Source organism: Leucoraja erinacea, chromosome 2 (assembly GCF_028641065.1).
Source record: "Leucoraja erinacea ecotype New England chromosome 2, Leri_hhj_1, whole genome shotgun sequence".
NCBI classification, from domain to species: Eukaryota; Metazoa; Chordata; class Chondrichthyes; order Rajiformes; family Rajidae; genus Leucoraja; species Leucoraja erinaceus.
The window spans coordinates 22421299-22443381 of NC_073378.1; the positions used below are offsets into that span (position 1 = coordinate 22421299).

A 22083-nucleotide genomic window follows, 5' to 3' on the forward strand; every position below is an offset into this window, starting at 1 on the left:
TGAACTCCAAAAATTGTTCATCCCTGTCTGGCGAAAAAATAAAACGGGGAAGACAGCTCAACCGTGGATAATGAGGGAAATCAAGGATAGTGTCAAATCCAAGGAAAAGGCCGGAGGAAAATTGACCAGAGGAAGCAGCAAACAGGAGGACTGGGAGAAATTTGGAAAAACAAAGGGGTTAATTAAGAGGGGGGAAAAAGAGCATGAAAGGAAGCTTGCGGGGAATATAAAAACTTCTTTAGATATGTAAAAAGGAAATGATTAGTGAAGCCAAATGTAGGTTCCTTACAACCAGAGACAGGTGAATTTATAATGGCAAACAAACAAATGGCAGACAGTTAAATGGGTACTTCGGTTCTCTCTACACTAAGGAAGACCCAAACAATCTCCCCAAAATACTAGGGGACCGAGGATCTAGTGGGAGGTAAGAACTGAAGGGAATCTACATTAGTCAGGAAATGGTGTTAGGTAAACTGTTGGGACTGAAGACAGATAAATCTCTAGGGGCTGATGTCTGTATCCCAGAGTACTCAAGGAGGTGGCCCTAGAAATTGTGGTTGCATTGGTGATCATTTTCTAATATTCTCTCGACTCTGAATCAGTTCCTGTGGACTGGAGGATAGCCAATGTAACCCCACATTTTAAGAAAGGAGGGAGAGAGAAAACGGGGAATTATAGACCCGTTAGCCTTACATCGGTAGTGGGGAAGATGCTTGAGTCGATTGTTAAAGCCGTTATCGCGGCAAATTTGGAAAGCAATGACAGGATTGGTCAAAGTCAGCATGGATTTATGAAGGGGAAATCATGCTTGACTAATGTTCGGGAATTTTGTGAGCAAATAATAAGTAGAATGGATAAGGGAGAACCAGTGGATGTGGTGTACCTGGACTTTTAAAAAACCTTCGATAAGGTCCCACACAAGAGATTAGTGTGCAAAATTAGAGCACATGGTATTGGGGGTAGGGTATTGACATGGATAGAGAACTGGTTGGCAGGTAGAAGCAAAGAGTAGGAATTAATGGGTCCTTTTCAGAATGGCAGACAGTGACTAGTGGGGTGCCGCAAGGCTCAGTGCTGGGAACCCAGTTATTTACAATATATATTAATGATTTAAGACGAGGGAATTAAATGTGACATCTCCAAGTTTGTGGATGACACAAAACAGGGTGGCAATGGGAGCTGCGATGAGGATGCTATGAGGCTGCAGGGTGGCTTAGATAGGTTGGGTGAGTGGGCAGATGCATGGCAGATGCAGTATAATGTGGATAAATGCGAGGTTATCCACTTTGGTGACAAGAACAGGAAGGCAGATTATTATCTGAATGGTGTCAGATTTGGAAAAGGGGAGGTGCAATGAGACCTGGGTGTGCTTGGACATCAGTCATTGAAAGTACGCATGCAGGTGAGAAAGTTTGAAAGAAACGTTTCAAAAATGAATTTAGCTGTAGATTTAGAAGCAAAGAAATGCTTTTCACCTTTCTCCCATTCCATTAGCAAGGCTACAGAACTATAACACTTGATGTTTTTGCACTATAATATAAACATTCAAAGGAATGTTCAGACAACGGTTCTTTCCCTCTATTCTACAGATTGCAATGTACTTAAACAATAGATCAACATGGTCAAAAAACAAGCTTGAATATGTAAAAAATATTTTGGTTGAGGCAAAATATTAGCATGTGTTTGAACGGTGGACGAGGCTAAAAAGCTCCTGCTGTGCTGCCTCAATTTATTATGTTCATATTAGTAGCATTAGCCATCTTATTTAATTATTGATACTCTCTCTGATCCACTATCCTGAATGCTTAGGTATCTCAAGAAAATATGATATGCTGCTCGTCTGGTGAGTACACGATTCAGTGACCTGCAGAAAGATGTAACATCTGAGCTGACAGCTTCCATTTCACTCACAATGGAGGAACAGGAGACTGAAGCTTCAGAAGGACTCCAGAATGTTGACATCATTTGTTACTCTCTTTCTTGCTGGAATTTTTAATCCCAAAAGTTTGGAAAATTGAAGGAAAGTGCCAAACAATAGTTTTTCGTTAGATAAACATTTCCTGCGACTTCAATATTAATTAGTCTAAAAATCTTGTGGATTTATATCATTGTATGTGAATTAATATCGTACTACTGAAAGATATATGCAAAGAAGAGGCAGAAGGGTAACAATCAATGAAAAGATAATTATTTGATGGAGGATCAAGGAAATGCAGATAGTGGAATCTTGGGCTGAAATAACATAGCGGGTCAGGCAGCACCTATGGATGGAATGGATAGTCGACGTTTCAGATCGGAACCCTTCTTCAGACCATTAGATTTATTTGATCATTTAATATAACCAATGACTGGATCGCTGTGGTAAAATAGGACTGTTTTATTCCATAGTGCTACCATTCAATCAAGAGGATTTAAGGATGTCAATACTGCTTACGTTTATAAATCATAGGAGCAGAATTAGATTATTCGGCCCATTGAGTCTACTCTGCCATTTAAAGGGTGGTGGGTGTATGGAACAAGCTGCCAGAGGAGGTAGTTGAGGCTGGGGATATCCCATCGTTTAAGAAACAGTTAGACTGGTACATGGATAGGGCAGCTTTGGAGGGATATGGACCAAGTGCAGGCAAGTGGGACTAGTGTAGCTGGCACATTGTTGGCCGGTGTGGGCGAGTTGGGCCGAAGGGCTTGTTTCCACACTGTATCACTCTGTGACTATGATTATATCTATCTTTCCCTTTCAACCCTGCCCTCTCCTGCCTTCTCTCCATAACACGAAACACCCTTACTAATCAAAAATCTATCAATCTCTGCCTTAAAAATACCCAATGACTTGGGATCCACAGCCGTCTCTGCCAATGAATTCCACAGATTCACCACCCTCTGACTACAGAAATTCCTCCTCATCTCCTTTCTAAAGGTATGCCCTTTTATTCTGAGGCTGTGCCCTCTGGTCCTGGATTCTCCCACTAGTGGAAACATCCACTCGACACAACCACTCGATCCGGGCTTTTACCATTCGGTGAGTAAGAGATCTCCCCTCATCCTTCTGAACTCCAGCAAGTACAGGCCCAGTGCCGTCAAACATTCATCACATATTAACCCAATCATCCCTGGGATAATTCTCATAAGCCTCGTCTAGGCTCTCTCCAATACCAACACATCCTTCCTCAGATATGGGGCTGCAAACTACTCCCAATGCTACCCAAATGTGGTCTGCCCAGTGCCTTATAAAGCCTCAGCATTATATCCCTGTTTTTATATTTTAGTCCTCTCGAAATTAATGCCAGCACCGCATTTCATAGAATCAGGCAGCTGTAATACTTTTGTGAGCATTTCCCTTACCTTCAGTGCGCCCATTTCTTTCGAACCACTGGCAAAGTACCAGAAACGCAGGTGACAGACCCCAACACTTGCTGGGAATGAATGAGTGGTGGTTATTCTCGCAATGTCACCTTCATGCTGGGCTGCTGACTTAATGTACAGAAACATTCCTCCCGCTCCTTGAAAAGAAACAAACACAGTTATGAGGTTTATTGAATTCCTCAGCAGCTGCGGAGCTGGAGAGTGACAACTGGCAAATCATAAACTTCTCAAATTCGTGGATTTTGTTTACTTGCATGAAGAGATTACATGGTAAGTTGCTTTCCTGTTTGTACTGACAGTAAAAATATATTACTCACTTCAGCCTCATAAAAAATACATTAATCTGTCTCCGGCATTGTGTGCTGGGAAGCTCAATGAAAAGAACAATTATACACTTCACAAGAAAAGGTAGAATTTGATATACGAATTCCCACACTAATGGAAGTCAAACAGATTAATGCATTTTCCCCTCTTGTGAAATCTCTGTGTTCAGAATATTGAGGAATGGAACCTGCTGTGTGTTATTTATAATATCGTGAAAAAATTAATTTATGTGCTGTGTAACACAATTAATTACTGTGGCTGCATTTCTTCTTAGAAATCACACATGCTTCTGTTCAGTCTTTTATCCATAACATCTTTCAGGGACCATTGCCCTGTCACCACCTCAGCAGATCTGCAGAAGAGGCCCTGACCCAAAATGTCACGTGTCCATTCCCTCCACAGAGCGATTGCTTGAAAGATACAACGTGGAAACAGGCCCTTCGGTCTTCTGAATCCACACCGACCATCAATCATCCATTCACGCTAGTTCTGTGTTATCCCACTTTCGCGTCCACTCTCCACAGACTTGGGAACAATTTTTGGAGGCCAATTAACCTACAAATGTGCATTTCTGCGGATGCGGGAGGAGACTGGAGCCCTGGAGGAAACTCCATGCAGTCAGAGGAAGAACGTGCAAACTCCACACGGACAACAACCAAGTCCAGGATTGAACACAGATCTCTACGGCTGCTAGGCACCAACTCTACCAGAAGTACCACTGTACCACCCTTATTTTGATCAATGCAGTACCTCAGTAAATGATGGGCACTCACCAACAAATGGAGGCAAGGGAGCTCTTTGGGATAGCAGCGTTATCTTCATTACCATGAAGCAAGTTAACATACCCCTACTCAACTGTTTAGCAGAATTATTGGTGTTGATCAATTTTGTCTTTCCTTTCCTGCAGAGAAGTGTGTTGATGTAACTTGATTCACACTGTGCCACAAGGTAAAAGACTGAAAAAGGGCACTAGCTCTAGTCAGAAATTCAATTAAAAAGTGGCAGTACTACAATCCACGCCATCCATCATAAGACAATAACCATTGGTAAGACAGAAATGCACAGTTCTTCCACCTAACTAGTAGAATAGGCCTGACTGGCACAGACATGCACAAAAGCATGTTCTTCATTATTACAAACTGTTGTGGTGATTGATGTAAGGCAAGGTAGAGATAATTCATGGAAAAGACTAGAATGAGATGAAAGGGAAAGAACACAGTGAGTTAAAGGGGATTCGTGAAGAGTAATGGAAGGAAGGTAGACAAAAGTGCTGGAGAAACTCAGCGGGTGAGGCAGCATCTATTCATTCGCTCCATAGATGCTGCCTCACCCACTGAGTTTCTCCAGCACTGTAGTCTACCTTCGATTTTCCAGCATCTGCAGTTCCTTCTTAAACAGTAATGGAAGGAAATTGTACTTGTGGTGAAAGGGGGTGAGTGGGGTGCCGTGGTTGGTGTTAGTGAGGACCGGCTGGGAAATGATCCTAGGATGCATGAGAAAGAGTTGTTGGGAAAGTGTGCTAGGATTTTCCTATAGAAAAATACAGCACAGGAAAGGGCCCTTCATCCCACAATGTCTGTGCCATACGTACTGCTGATAAACTAACCCCATCGGCCTCCACATGGTCAATATCGTTCTATTCCCAGCATATCTATATTCATATCTTAAAGCCTCTTACACCCCACTATTGTAGCTGCTTCAGATACTCTCGCAAGATGCAATGTAGGATTCCGAGGCCGAAACATAGAAACATAGAAAATAGGTGCAAGAGTAGGCCATTCGGCCCTTCGAGCCTGCACCGACATTCAATATGATCATGGCTGATCATCCATTCAACTCAGTATCCTGTACCCATACCCCCTGATCCCTTTAGCCACAAGGGCAGCATCTAACTCCCTCTTAAGTATAGCCAATGAACTGGCCTCAACTACCTTCTGTGGCAGAGAATTCCAGAGATTCACCACTATCTGTGTGAAAAATGTTTTCCTCATCTCAGTCCTAAAGGAATTCCCCCTTATCCTTAAACTGTGACCCCTTGTTCTGGACCCCCCCAACATTGGGAACAATCTTCCTGCATCTAGCCTGTCCAACCCCTTAAGAATTTTGTAAGTTTCTATAAGATCCCCCCTCAATGTTCTAAATTCTAGCGAGTACAAGCCGAGTCTATCCAGTCTTTCTTCATATGAAAGTCCTGACATCCAAGGAATCAGTTTGGTGAACCTTCTCTGTACTCCCTCTATGGCGAGAATGTCCATGACTGACTGAAGTAGAAGTCCATGACTGACTGCCCATTTCCCAGGTGCACTCTGCATGGCCCAGCAGTGAAGCACTGCTGCTGAACGACCTGTCCACTATACCTTGCCAGTATAGACCTGGCACAGGACTCACATGCCTGATCCATTGAACAACCTGGGATGACTGCACAGAAGAACAGTAAGTTACAAATTTACTGGAACATTTTATGTTTTTTTTGTAAACCAGCATCAGCAGATCCTTGGTTCTACAAATGGAAGTTACATATTGTCTGTGACAACCGAAATAGTGGCGATGGCCACAACGGGTCCTTTTAGCCAGCTGCAGTTGGACTGTAAAATGGAGCCACAATGGCACATCTTGCATGTGGACTCAGTGGGCTGTTCTGTGCGCACTGTGCTGACTGGGAATTGTGCTTATGTACGGGGATAGTCTTGCTGAGTTGTATACAAAATATGTAATTCACTGTACCTGGTACACATGACAATAAGTTCAAGTTCAAGTGAGTTTATTGTCATGTGTCCCTGTATGGGACAATTAAATTCTTGCTTTGCTTCAGCACACTGAACATAGTAGGCATTTACTACAAAACAGATCAGTGTGTCCATATACCATAATATAAATATATACACACATGAATAAATAAACTGATGAAGTGCAAATAACAGATAATGGGTTATTAATAATCAGAGTTTTGTCCGAGCCAGGTTTAATAGCCTGATGGCTGTGGAGAAGTAGCTATTCCTGAACCTGGCTGTTGCAGTCTTCAGGCTCCTGTACCTTCTACCTGAAGGTAGCAGGGAGATGAGTGTGTGGCCAGGATGGTGTGGGTATTTGATGATACTGCCAGCCTTTTTGAGGCAGCGACTGCGATAAATCCCCTTGATGGAAGGGATTTCCATAAAGAAACCATTGAACCATGAAACCATTGACTGTCCCGCTCAGTTACTCGATTTAATCCAGCATCTGCAGTTCCTTCCTACACATCCTAACCATTAAACCATATTTTTTTCGCTAGTCCTGTTTGCTTTGATGTTTTCATTTATTTAGGCATATTTAAGTGATTTAATTATTTAAAGAAAATTTATTTTTTGATTGCTAAATTGATTTTGAGTAGATTCTGAATTCAAAATACTAAATTCAAACAGTGAATATCTGGCAGCCATGAATGTTTTTCAGCCTGTAACAAGCCATGGTTTTTGTGATATTCTCTATTACCTCGTGCTTTCCCGATGTCCACACAGCCAATCAGATGTTGCCATGAGCTTCCCCTCAGACTCTTCCATCATCTAATGTGAGTTGTCTGCATCCAGCCCTCTTAGGAGAGAAAGGCCTGGATATAAATGGAACAGAGACCATCACACCTGTTACCTCACTCAGCCGAGGGTTGCCACCTGGTGTAGAGATACACAGCCCAGCGATACTGGCCTCATTTCATGTTCATTAGTATCGGAGCAGAATTAGGGCATTCAGCTAATCAAGTTCAATCATGGCTGATCTATCATTCCCTCTCAATCCCATTCTCCTGCTTTCTCCCCATAATCCCCGACACCCGTACTAATCAAGAATCTGTCAATCTCTGCCTTAAAAATATCCATTATCCTCCATAGCCTTCTGTCACAATGAATTCCACAGATTCGCCACCCTCTGACTAAAGAAATTCCACCTCTTCCCCTTTCTAAAGGTATGCCCTTTTATTCTCAGGCTATGATCTCTGGGCCTCGACTCTCCAAGTGGAAGCATCCTCTCCACATCTACTCTATCCAGGCCTTACACTTTTCAGTAAGCTTCAATGAGGTCCCTCATCCTTCCAAACTCCAGTAAGTACAGGCCCAGTGCTGTGAAATGCTAATCATATGCTAATCCCAATTATTCCTGTAATCATTTGGAATGGGGATTTCTGACCTGGACATTAAGAGAAAAAGGTAGAATGAGTTTTAATTTTATGCTTCTTTTTTTATTAATTATTTTTGTGTTTACTTTCTTTTTCTTTAAATTGATCATACTTTTTTTAAACTATTGATAGTAGAATCAATAACTTAGAATTATTTAAACGAATGCCATTCATTTTGTTAGGATTTGAAGCTCTGCCTCCAGCGTTGCTTCCTGACAAATAGCTGTCAGACCATTCTGGGGATGGGGCTTTGTGAAATGTTGCCCGAGGCTCAACTACACCTCGCCTCTCTACTCCTGGATACGAAGATGCAGCTCATAGGCCTTCTACATCTGATTCAGGCGAGTGCAGACAGGTGTGGCAGCAGGTATGAGTCCAAGCAGTGGGCAGAATCCATTGCGATTCTCATAAATACATGTAGGAGCAGAATGAAGCCATTTGACACATCACGTCTACTCCACCATTCAATAATAGCTGATCTATCTTTTGCTCTCAAACCCATTCTCCTGCCATCTCACTATAACCCTTGACACCTTTACTTAAGCAACCATTCTATCCAATGTTGTCTTTGCCACTCCTTATGGTGGATATGCCCAAAACAAGTTGGTCCAGTTTTTTGACATAGGAAGGGAAATTATAACAAAACCTCTCCTAGAATTAGATGGATGACTCACACCAGAAATTGCAATTCAACCTCAAAATGCATCACCAAAACCTGACATTAATTTCACTCATTGAACATCGAACAGGGGGTATGGAGAGAAGGCAGGTACGGGATACTGAGTTGGATGATCAGCCATGAATCATATTGAATGGCGGTGCAGGCTGGAAGGGCCGAATGGCCTACTCCTGCACCTAATTTCTATGTTGTATGTTTCTATGAACAGTACAGCCAGTTACGGATAACGCAATCTCTTCTTTCCTTGCACATAGTCCATATATCTGCATTCCCTGCATATCCATATGCCTAGCCACTGTTGTATCTACCTCAACCACCAATACTGGAAGGCGTTCCAGCCACTCACCACCCTCTGTGTTAAAATGGTCACCCTTCACATCTGCATTAAACTTTATCCCTCTCACCCTAAAGCTATGGCCTGTAGTGTTTGAATTTCCCATCCTGGGTTAAAAGTTCTGACTGGCTACTCGATCTGTGCCTCCCTTAATTTTACATACTTCCATCAGGTCTCCGTGCAACCTCCAGCATTCCAGAGAAAACAATACAAGTCTGTCCAACCTCTCCCTGTAGCTAATACCCCCCCTAATTCAGGCATCACTCTGGTAAACCTCTACACCCCTGTCCAAATGGGGTGACCAGATTTGCAATCAATACTACAAAAACGCCCTAACCAAAGTCCAATGAAGCTGCATCATGACATCCTGACTCTGATCCATCAAAGCAGGCATGCCATATGCCTTCTTTACATCTCTATTTAATTGTGTTGCCACTTTCAGGGAGTCATGGACCGAGACCCCAAGATTCATTGGTGCATCAATACTGTTAAAAGTCATGCCATTAATTGTATATTTTCCCCTTAAATATGACTTTCCATAGTTCAACACATCACATTTGCTCAGATTAAACTCTATCTGCCATTCTTCCACCCATTTCTTTAGTGATCTGTATCCTAATGCATACCTTGATAGCCTTCCTCACAGTCTGCAACCCCAGCAATCTTTGTGTCACCTGCAAATGTACCAGCCTACCCATCCACGACTACATCCAAGTCATTTAAATTTATTAAAATAGCAGCGGTCCCAGCACAGATCCCTGTGGAACTCCACTGGTCACAGATCTCCAGCCTGAATAATGTCCATCCACCACAACCCTCTCTCTTCTATCAGAATCCAGTTGTAAGTTCAAACAACCAAGTCACTGTTAATCCTGTGCATCTTAATCTTCTGGATCAGTTTATCAAGGAGGACTTTAGCAAATGCCTTATTAAAACGAATGTAGATAACATTTGTTGCCCTACCCTCATCGATCACCATCGCCACCTCCTCAAAAAAATATATAATTTTCCCGATGTTGGGGGAGTCCAGAACCATGGGTCACAGTTTAAGAATAAGGGGCGGCCATTTAGGATTGAGATGAGGAAAGACTTTTTCACCCAGAGAGTTGTGAATCTGTGGAATTCTCTGCCACAGAAGGCAATGGAGGCCAATTCACTGGATGTATTCAAGAGATGGTTAGATTTAGCGCTTAGGGCTGATAGAATTGAGGGATATGGGGAGAAAGCAGAAATGGGATACTGATTCTGGATGATCAGTCATGATCACATTGAATGGAGGTGCAGGCTCAGTGCCGGTTGGCCTACTCCTGCACCTATTTTCTATGTTTCTATGTTTCTATGTTAGTAAGATACAACCTGCTGTGTACAAAGCCATGCTGACTGTCTCTAATTAACCCATACTCTTTCAAATGGGAGTAGATCTTATCCCAAGAAATCCTCTCCAAAACCTTCACTACCACTGGCATGAGGCTCACTGGCCTGTAATTTCCTGGATTCTCTCTACCTCCCTTCTTAAACAAAGGAACATTAACTACTCTCCACTCTTTCTGGACCTTGTCTATTGCTAGTGAAGACACAAAGTTTGTCGGCACCCTTCGCCTCTCTCAATAACATGGGATAAATCCCCTCTGGTCCTGGAGATTTATCCACATTAATGCTCTTCAAGAGCTCCAACATTTCCTCCTTCTTAATCTCAAGCTGTCCTTGCATATGTTTTCTCCACACTGATCTCACTGTCCTCTCTATCCTTCTCCTTGGTGAAAACCGATGTTTAATACCTTGCCTACATCCCCAGAAAACCATAAAAAAAGCTTTGGGATTTTATTTAATTTGACTCGTCAAAGCTATTTTGGGGACGCTTTTGCTGCTTCCAATTTGCTGCTTGAGTTCTTTCCTCCTTGCTCATATTCTTTAAAGGCCCTGGCTGATTCTATTCTTTTAAGGCCTGCATGCACTTACTTTTTCTTTTCGACCAAATTTGTAACCTCTTTGCTCATCCAAGGTTACCTTACTTTAGGCGGTAGGCGGCGCGACTCTTGTCAGCAGCGGCCTCTGCAGCCCGTCTGCGTTTTTATTATTTCTTGTCTATGTTTTTATGTAGTTTTTGTTATTTTTTGTTGGGGTGTGTGTGTGGGGGGGGGTGGTGGTGGGGTGGGAGGGAGGGGGAAACTTTTAATCTCTCCCTGCACGGGAGACCCGACCTTTTCTTTGTCGGGTCTCCGTTGTCGTTGGGGCTGCAACGAGGAGCGGCCTCCAACAGGAGAAGACCGGGGGCTCTGGTGCCGACGACTCACCTCACCGTTGCGGAGCTGGCCGAGTCTGGAGCGGGTGGAGCGGTGGTGGAGCGCTGCTGCTGCTGCGGCCCGACCTCCGGAGATTCGGAGGCTGCAACTGCGGGTCTGGCGGACGGCGGCACTGGGAGCCCGCGGGTCCCTGGAGGGAGACCGCTTCTCAGGGCTCCCGCAATGCGACTTCTCCCGCCCGAGTTGCGGGGTCGAAGAGCTCCTGGAGTGGGGCCTTACAGCACCGCCCCGCGCGGCTTGGAATGGCTGCGGGACTCTGCGAGCGCACGCCGGGGGCTCCAACATCAAGACCCGGTGTGCGACCTCGCACCACCCGGCGTGGCTTTAATGGCCGCGGGACAATCGCCATCGCCAGCCGGGGGCTTTGACTTTGACTCTGACATCGGGGGGGGGGGGGAGTGCAGTGGAGAGATAAGTTTTTTTTGGCCTTCCATCACAGCAATGTGATGGATGTTTATGTAAATTATGTTGTGTCTTGGGTCTATTTGTTTGTAATGTATGGCTGCAGAAACGTCATTTTGTTTGGACCTCAAGGGGTCCAAATGACAAATAAATTGAATCTTGAATCTTTCCCACCCTCATCCCTTCGCCTCAATAGAACATTCCGATTCTGAACTTCAATCAACTGGTCTTTAAACAACTATCATTTGTCAGACGTAGATCCAATACCAATTGCTCTTGAGTTTTAGAGATACAGCGCAGAAACAGGCCCTTCAACCCACCGTGTTCGCGCCGACCAGTGATCCCCGCACATTAACACTATCCTACATACACTAGGGACAATTTACGCATCCACCAAGCCAATTAACCTACACACCTGTATATCTTTGGATTGTGGGAGAAAACCGAAGATCTTAGAGAAAACCCACGCGGTTACGGCGAGAACGTACAAACTCCGTACAGCCAGCATCAGTAGTCGGGATCAAACCTGGGTCTCGGGCGCTGAAAGCACTGTAAGGCAGCAACTCTACAGCTGTGCCACCCAATGAGAAGGACAGAGAGGACAGTGAGATCAGTGTGGAGAGAACAAATGCAAGAACAATATGAGATTAAGAAGGAGGAAATTTTGGAGCGCTTGAAGAGCATTAAGATGGATAAATCTCCAGGACTTGAGGGGATTTATCCCAGGTTATTGAGAGAGACAAGAGGAGAGATTATGGGAGACTTGACAAAGAACTTTGCGTCTTCTTTAGCAACAGGCATTATAAATTTGGCCCCGAAAGAGTGGTGAGCTCATACCTAATAAAGTTTTAGTTTGCCTTACTCCTCTAATTTAGTAAGTTCCCACAAGATCCTGTCTTCTTTCTATTCAAAACAATCTTAAAACCAATGGACACAAAATGCTGGAGTAAATCAGCAGATCAAACAGCATCTCTGGAGAACATGGATAGGTGACGTTTTGGGTCACACCTTCAGCATCTGAGGTTCCTTGTTTCAACTTAAAAATTATGGAGTTGTCATCACTATCCCCAAAATGCTCTTCCACTGAAACACCATCACCTGGCCAGACTTACTTCGCAACACAAGTTCCAGTAGGTTTCCTTCTCGGGTTGGACTATCCATATACCATACTGATTCAAGAACCCCTCTTGGTTACACCTCACAAATTCTGCCCCGGCTTAGCCTTTGACACTGAGCAAGTTATACTCAAAATTGGAGAGGTTTAAGTCAACTCTTGTTGCTTTGGCATCTTTTGGTCATTTTTCACCATGACTGTTCTTCTCCCTCTTGCTTGACATTGGGGGAGGGGCTGTAGTACATTGCCGTTAGAGAGCTTACAACTTTCTTATTTCTAAGCTCTACCCATATCGCCTCTGCAGTTGAACCCTCCAGTATGTCCTCTCTGAGTGCTGCAGTGACAGTCTCCCTGATTAGCAGCGCAACTCCTGCATTTCTTAAACCTCTCTCTTGATCACGTCTGAAACGTCGAAAACCCGGAACCTTGAGCTGCCAGTTTGTGTCCCTCCCACAACTGTTGCATGAGCACGCTGAACTGATCAAATTCCTAGGCCAGCTTCTACAACCAACTGCAAAAAATTGCATGAGCACAGGCTTAACCCCATCAGAGAGAATGTGAGGTTTAATGCTCTTTTTTCAGTGGTTTTATTTTGCTCTAGATGTAATCATGGGATTACTGACCTCACAGTCCTACTCTTTAATCTATCTTCTAATAGCTGAATATTTCTTTCCATGCCGTTCCCTATGTTTCTTTCTGCTTTTACTTGATTCACTGTGAATTGTTACTTCTGATTATTCCTCTCTAAAATCCTCTGCAAGCAAATTAGGTAAAGAAATAGTACCTTTTCCAAAATTAAAGTGTTTTATTGTCATACTGTATATCCCGAAACAGAATAATGAGATTTTTATTTGCAGCAGTACAACTGGAATGTAAACGTCTGTAAACATCATAGTCTGGTATATTACTAAAACTCTCATCTTGTTTGTGGTTCTGTCTGCGTGCATGTATGCCCATGTGCTCCCAAAACTACGCAAAAATGGTACATGACAGTGCTACAATTTTTGGACCATCTTACTCGCAATTGTCCTGTGGTGTGGTGTATCAAGTTTCGTTCAGATTGATGGTATATTTTACAAGATTTTTACATTTTAAACTTTACATAACCCAGTTTGAGAAAAATCACTTGAACTTGCAGTGGCAGTTAGCAGCTATGACGTCACAATGGGATCTCATTTACATTAACTGCCCATCAGTAGTGCTCCCCCCCACAATGACATCACAATGAGATCTCATTTACATTTTTTTTTAAAGCAACTTCCACCACACATTGACGTCAAGGGGGGTAGGGAGGGAAGAGGGGTTAAGGGGCTGTCCCACTGCGGTGACCTAATCTGCGAGTTCAGAAGAGTTTGCTCTCGACTCAAACCTGCAGCATGGTCGACACAAGGTCCTAGGGGGTCCTATGAGGCCACTGGAACTCTCCTCCATGCTTGGACGGCATGGTTCTTTTTGACTCATAGTGGAGTGGAGTGTGGTCGCTATTTAATTACAGGCAGTCGAGGGCAGCTGTAGACAATAGACAATAGACAATAGGTGCAGGAGTCGGCCATTTGGACCTTCGATCCAGCACCGCCATTCAATGTGATCATGGCTGATCATCCCCAATCAGTACCCCGTTCCTGCCTCCTCCCCATATCCCCTGACTCTGCCATTTTTAAGAGCCCTATCTATCTCTCTCTTGAAAGCATCCAGAGAACCTGCCTCCACCACCCTCTGAGGCAGAGAATTCCACAGACTCACCACTCTCTGTGAGAAATAGTGTTTCCTTGTCTCCGTTCTAAATGGCTCACTCCTTATTTTTAAACTGTGGCCCCTGGTTCTGGACTCCCCCAACATCGGGAACATGTGTCCTGCCTCTAGCGTGTCTTAGCCCTTAACAATCTTATATGCTTCAATGAGATCTCCTCTCATCCTTCTAAACTCCAGAGTACAAGCCCAGCTGCTCCATTCTCTCAGCATATGACAGTCCCGCTATCCCGGGAATTAACCTTGTAAACCTATGCTGCACTCCCTCAATAGCAAGAATGTCCTTCTTCAAATTAGGAGACCAAAATTGCACATAATACTCCAGGTGTGGTTTCACTAGGGCTCTGTACAACTGCAGAAAGACCTCTTTGTTCCTATATTCGATTCCTCTTGTTATAAAGGCCAGCATGCCATTTGCTTCCTTCACTGCCTGCTGTACCTACATGCTTACTTTCATAGACTGATGTACAAGGTCCCCCCAGTTCCCGTTGTACTTCACCTTTTCCCAACTTGACACCATTTAGATAGTAATCTGCCTTCCTGTTTTTGCTACCAAAGTGGATAACCTCACATTTTTCCTCATTAAACTTCATCTGCCATGCATCTGCCCGCTCCACAAACCTGTCCAAGTCACCCTGCATTTTCATAGCATCCTACTCATGATTCACACTGCCACCCAGCTTTGTGTCATATGCAAATTTGCTAATGTTACTTTGAATCCCTTCATCCAAATCATTGATGTATATTGTAAATAGTTGCAGTCCCAGCTTCGAGCCTTGCGGTACCCCACTAGTGACTGCCTGCCATTCTGAAAGGGACCCGTTAATTCCTACTCTTTGTTTCCTGCCTGCCAACCACTTCTCTATCCATGTCAGCATTCTACCCCCAATACCATGTGCCCTAATTTTGCCCACTGATCTCCTATGTGGGACCTTATCAACTGCTTTCTGAAAGTCCAGGTACACTACATCCACTGGCTCTCCCTTGTCCATTTTCCTAGTCACATCTTCAAAAAATTCCAGAAGATTAGTCCAGCATTATTTCCCTTTCCTAAATCCATGCTGACTCGGACCGATCCTGTTACTGCTATCCAAATGTGCGGCTATGTCATCTTTTATAATTGACTCCAGCATCTTCCCCACCACCGATGTCAGGCTAACTGGTCTATAATTCCCCATTTTCTCTCTCCCGCCTTTCTTAAAAAGTGGGATAACATTAGCTACCCTCCAATCAACAGGAACTGATCCTGAGTCTATAGAACATTGGAAAATTATAACCAATGCATCCACGATTTCTAGAGCCACTTCCTTAAGTACCTTGGGATGCAGACCATCAGGCCCTGGGGATTTGCAAGAATAGCAAGAAAGTCCTTCCTCAAATTTGGAGACCAAAACTGCACACATTACTCCAGGTGTGGTCTCACTAGGGCCCTGTACAACTGCAGAAGGATCTCTTTGCTCCTATACTCAACTCCTCTTGTTATGAAGGCCAACATGCCATTAGAATTCTTCACTGCCTGCTGTACCTGCATGCTTACTTTCATAGAATGAGGAACAAGTACCCCCAGATCTCTTTGTGCTTCCCCTGTTCCCAACCGGGCACCTTTCAGATAATAATCTGCCTTCCTGTTTTTGCTACCAAAGTGGATAACCTCACATTTATTTATATTAAACTACATCTGCCATGCATCTGCCCACTCACCCAACCTGTCCAAGTCACCCTGCATCCTCATAGCATCCTCGTCACAGTTCACACTGCCACCCAGCTTTGTGCCATCTGCAAATTTGCTTTTAATCCCTTCATCTAAATCATTGATGTATATTGTAAATAGCTGCGGTCACAGCACTGAGCCTTGCGGCACCCCACTAGTCACTGCCTGCCATTCTGAAAGGGACCTGTTAATCCCTACTCTTTGTTTCCTGTCTACCAACCATTTTTTTATCCATGTCAGTACCCTACCCCCAATACCATATGCTCTAATTTTGCCCACTAATCTCCTATGTAGGAGATGCTTTCAAATGCTTATCAAATGCTTTCTGAAAGTCCAGGTACACTACATCCACTAGCTCTCACTTGTCTATTTTCCTAGTTACGTTCTTAAAAAAATTCCAGAAGATTAGTCAAGCATGATTTCCCTTTCGTAAATTCATGCTGACTCGGACCGATCCTGTTACTGCTATCCAATGAGTCACCCCTGCACAGTTGGGGGCTATGTGTGAGTGGTGGATGTTGCGTTGGAGGAACAAGTGAGTGGTGGACTATTGCATTGGGGAACACGGTGCATGGGGGACTATGGGTGAGTGGTGGAATATTGCATACTGTTGGGGGAACGGGTTTGCATTGAAGAACCAAGCCTTCATAAAGTCACATACCTGTATATATTTAATAGTGTGACAGGGACCTAACGGGTCCCACTTGGTCTAGTAAACAATAAAAGTTACCCATCCATGCATCCAATATTCAGATTTTAAATGCATTAAATGTATTATATTAAATATGTGTGTGTGTGTATGGGTTTGAGTGCATGTATGGGTGTGTGGTGACAAATAAACCGTATTGTATTGTATTGTATTGTATTGTGGTGTGTATGTGTGTGTAAAGCAAACAAACAATAATAGATAATAGTGCAAAGACAAAAACTATATCCCCAAGTCTCTGTAGTGCAGAGCTTATTTGGAGGTTCTAGTGTTTAATATGGAGATTGTAGTGTCCGGCTAACACTTATATCATGTACTCTGGCTTCTTGCCATAGGGTGGTCATGTTACATAGCATTGCTTTGAGGTGGACACCCTTGTTTTTTGTTTTTTTTTTTGTTTATTTTATTAGAAGTTAATACAGTACAAAACAGTACAGTGGAACCTAATTTTAGGTGCCAACTATGTCATACCGTAATCCATTCTATGTACAACCTCTAGTTTTATGTTATGAGAAGGAAGTAAGCAAGCCAAGAAAAAGAAAACAGTAGAAAGTGGAAAAATAGATGGTAGAGAGTAGAAAAACGTGAAGTGTGTATATAAAAAAGAATAAAAAGTGGAAAGTAGAAATAGAAGAGAAGGCCCCTTAAAAGAGAATTTTTCAAATCTGTATTCGGAGATGTAGATCTATCCGCGTCATGAACTGAAATCAGCAATCCTTACGGTACCGCTGCATCACATGATTCCAAAAAGTCGATGAAAGGAGACCAATTCCTTAAGAATTGGTCATATTTATCTATTAGTCGGAATCTCATTTCTTCAAGGCGTGCTATGTCCATCATATTCCTAATCCACATTTTAACAGTTGGTATGGTTGTATTTTTCCAAAATTTAAGTATCAATTTCTTTCCAATTATTAACCCATAATTAAAAAAAACATTTTGGCCTTTATTTAAATTGGTATCTTCTCCTATTATTCCAAATATAATCCATTCCATTTTGGGTTCTATTCTTGACTTGAAAAGCTTCGTAAATATATCAAATATATCACTCCAAAATTTATTCAACTTTGTACATCCTACAAATGAATGTGTTATATTAGCGTTTTGAAACAAACATTTATCGCATCTGGGAGAGACGTTTCGATAAAATTTATTCAACCTCGTTTTTGAATAATATAGTCTATGTAATAATTTGAATTGAATTAAATTATGTCTTGCATTAATAGAACAGTTATGTGTATTCATCAAATACTTTTCCCATCTATCCTTCGAGAACATTATCATTAGCTCATGTTCCCAATCTTCCCTTAGTGCTTCTGTTGAGGGCGATTCTCTATTTAATATATTATTATAAAAGTATGATATTAATTTTTGTGAATCAGCCTTAATATTCATTGCTTCTTCTAAAGGGTCTAAAAATATAGTTTGAAATCTATGTGTATATTTCTTCATAAAGTCACATACCTGTATATATTTAAAATATGGATTATCCTTCAATTAAAATTTTTATTTTAATTGTTGAAATGATAACAGTTTGCCCAATTCATACATATCCCCTACTATCCTAATCCCCAGTCTATCCCATTGTTGATATGTGTTGTCGATGAGAGAAGGTTTGAATGCGGGGTTGTTCAATAGTGGGGTTAGTACTGATAAATTATTTAATTTCAAGGATACTTTTATTTGTTTCCAAATTCTTATTATATTGTGAATAATTGGGTTCTTCTTATATATTATACTATTCAATTTTATCGGTGAGAGCAGGATCGTTCCTATATCGTGCGGATAGCCCTCCTCTTTCTCCATTCTTATCCACTCCAACTGCTGAGTGGAACTATCCAGCCAGTACATTATGTTCTTAATATGCACTGCCCAGTAGTAATACATAAAGTTAGGTAATGATAAACCCCCAACTTCTTTAGATTTGCACAAATGCTTTCGTTGAATTCTATGTGTTCTGTAGTCCCATATAAAATTAGTGATAGTGGAATCTAGTTTTTTGAAAAAATATTTTGGAATATATATTGGGATCGCTTGAAACAAATATATTAATTGTGGTAAGAAAGTCATTTTTATAGCGTTAATTCTACCTATCAATGAGAGCGGAAACAATTGTATTGTCCGGCTAACACTTATATCATGTACTCTGGCTTCTTGCCGTAGGGTGGTCATGTTACATAGCATTGCTTTGAGGTGAACACCCTTGTTAAAGCTGAAACCACCATATATCCACCTCAGTAGTAATGCTTCCTACAACTGTTCTTTCCTATTCTTGCTTCAGGCCATTGGTTATAGCAAAACACTTTAGGTGTTGGAACATCTTAACTGGCCAAATGTCTGCTGTACTCGACCCGAAACATTGCCTATTCCTTCGCTCTATCGATCACCGGCTGAGTTTCTCCAGCATTTTTGTCTACCTTCGTAAATTTTAACTATGTGAGTGTAAAGCTTATTAGTTTTTTTTCCAGTAAGGGATGAGGGATCAGTCAATGGGTCTTGGATCGGTACAAAAATGAAATTTGTGGCTTCATCATTTTATCATTTAAAAATAAATTGGATAGTTATATGGATGGGAAGGGAATGGAGGGTTATGGTCTGAGCGCAGGTATATGGGACTAGGGGAGATTATGTGTTCGGCACGGACTAGAAGGGTCGAGATGGCCTGTTTCCGTGCTGTAATTGTTATATGGTTATATGGTTAAATCAGTAGCAGCATAGGCTTCTTGCATTTCCATATAATGGTGGGATAAACATAATTGGTGTGACTGGCAAGGTCTTGGCATTTTTTGATTGTCCTTGATGAGTAGCTCATGAGCCATTTTCTTAATAAGCCTGAAGCCATGTTCTTATATCTGTGATATGAAACTCGTGAAAGATGTTTATTGTCATCAGATCTATGATACAGAACTAGTTGGAGGCCATTCATCATGAGTGCCTCCACTGCCATTTAAATAAGATCATGGTTAATATCTCACTTCAGTATTTTGTTCCTGCCTTAACCCTTTAGTTCCCTTAATATCTGAAAATATCGCAATTTCTAATTCAAATATAGTTAGCGAACTGAGAATCTACTGCTTTGAATTCCAAAATGTCACCACACACTGGGTGAAGACACTTCTGCTTTGAATGGATGGTGCTTTATTTTGAGAGTGACGCCTGGTTCGGTTCACCCAACTGAGAAAACGGCACCACTGCAACTACTGTGTCGATCAGCTGAAGAATACTTTACATTTCGTTAAGAATCCCTTTCATTCTTCTAAACTCAAGAGAGTACAGACCTAAAAACAGTCTGAAGAAGGGTCCCGACCCAAAACGTTATCTGTCCATGTTCTCCTGAGATGCTGCCTGACCCGCTGACTTACTCCAGCACTTGGTCTTTTGTTGTAAACCAGCATCTGCAGTCCCGTGTTTCTAGAGAACAGACCTACAGTGCTTAATCACTTCTTCTGGGAAACTCCACAATCCCAGAAAACAGTCTGGTGCACATTCACTGCCCTCCCTCCATCAGGCAGGGTGACCAGGCCTGAACACAACATTCCAGATATGATCGCATCAGGATTCCATATCGTTGGAACACCATGTCTCCATTCTTGCTCTCAAATCCTCTTGCAATGAAGGACAATATATAAGGGACAATTTACAGAGGCCAATTAACCTACAAACCTGTGCAACTTTGGAGTGTGGGAGGAACTGGAGCACCTGGAGAAAACCCACGCGATCACAGGGAGAATATGCAAACTCTGTACAGATAGCACCTGTAGTCAGGATCGAATCTGGGTCACTGGCGCTGCAAGACAGCAACTACCGCTGCACCACTGTGTCACCCTAGTTAGTGGTGACTAATGGAGTTCATCAGGAAGAAGGAGATCAGCACTGAATCTTGATCAAATCGCATTTAGTTTGAATTTAGGAATAGTGAATGTTAGCCAAAAAGTGCCATGTAACAAGTAAACCATATGTGCTTTGACGGGATTTACTTCCATCTTAAGCAAAGCATAAATTGCAGAAATATGTATGTGTTGATGTGGTTAATTCCTCAATTAAAAGGTTAAATACGCTTTACTCCATTTGAATTGCTTATCCCCTGGCGATTAACATAACATAAGTATTTACCTGGGGTGTGATCATTTGCTGGGCCAGTTCCTGCGGTGGAGCTTTTGCTTCCTATTGTCCAATCAAAGTTGTCATCATTGCTTTGCTTTAACCTACAGTTATTTCTCCAAACCTCTTTGTTTGGCCCATTGAAGTTGCAACTTCCTGAAATATTGGCATACTGTGCTGAAAAAACAATAACAAAGCAAAAGTTAATTTCAATCTTGTGAAATGTGACAACATTTATGAAAGGGGAAACTTGAATTGCAACAGTACTCTGCCCACTAGCCTTCAACATGTTTCACAGCAAATGTATTTGTAATTTCTCCCAGTGAACATCATTGACAGAAGATTGATGATCTTACAATGCCAGAGACCTGGGTTCAATACTGACGACGGATGCTGTCTGTAAGGAGATTGTGCGTTCTCCCGGTGACCTGTGTGGGTTTTCTCTGAGATCTTTGGTTTCCTCCCATACTACAAATACGTACAGGTTTGTAGGTTAATTGGCTTGATATAAAAATGCAAAATTGTCCCTAGCGTGTGTAGGGTAGTGTCAATGTGTTGAGATCACTGGCCGGTGCGGACTCGGTGGGCCGATGAGTCTGTTTTCTCGTTGTATCTCTAAAACTAAAAATAAAAAATTGGTGCAATTCTCATTATTCTGCTATCGAGGCTCATCAGGAGATTTTCAGGAGAATATTTTGTAAGACTGAAGTCCATCATTTGTTAGCTACTCACAGATAATGAAGAACTGCTAGGAAGCATTCATTCAAGACTTGTCAACCATGCAAGGCAAGCAACATGTTCTGCTTGGATTCCCTTTGGCCACACATTATTGTGAATAAAACCATGTAGAAATATATTACAAAATGTCTTCATACCATCAAGCTATTTAGTCGGGTGAGAGAACTGAGTGAGATTGACTGGGTTCAATTAAACAGCTTAAATAGGACATGCAAGATGGATTTTAAAGCAATTATGGATGGGAAAGGTTTAAGGGATGTAGAACAAACGCAGGCATCTTGGTTGGCATGGATAATTAGGACTAAAGGATGCGTTTCCGGGCCGTATGACTAATTGCAAACAAATTGACACAGGGTTGACAGATGAATGCATAATAAGGACATTCTAGCCAGCATAAGCAGAAATGGAAGGG

General features: G+C 42.3%; 1 protein-coding gene across 1 annotated transcript in view; it reads right to left on the reverse strand.

The window, feature by feature from the left end:
- The window catches only part of malrd1 (MAM and LDL receptor class A domain containing 1), a 312060-nt gene that overhangs the window by 74573 nt on the left and 215404 nt on the right, over positions 1-22083 (reverse strand). Inside the window, exons 24-25 of the mRNA XM_055652737.1 lie at positions 20946-21110; positions 3343-3500 (exon numbers count right to left, since the gene is read on the reverse strand). Of these exons, the coding sequence (XP_055508712.1) occupies positions 3343-3500; positions 20946-21110 (323 nt within the window). The remainder of the gene's footprint in view (positions 1-3342; positions 3501-20945; positions 21111-22083) is intronic.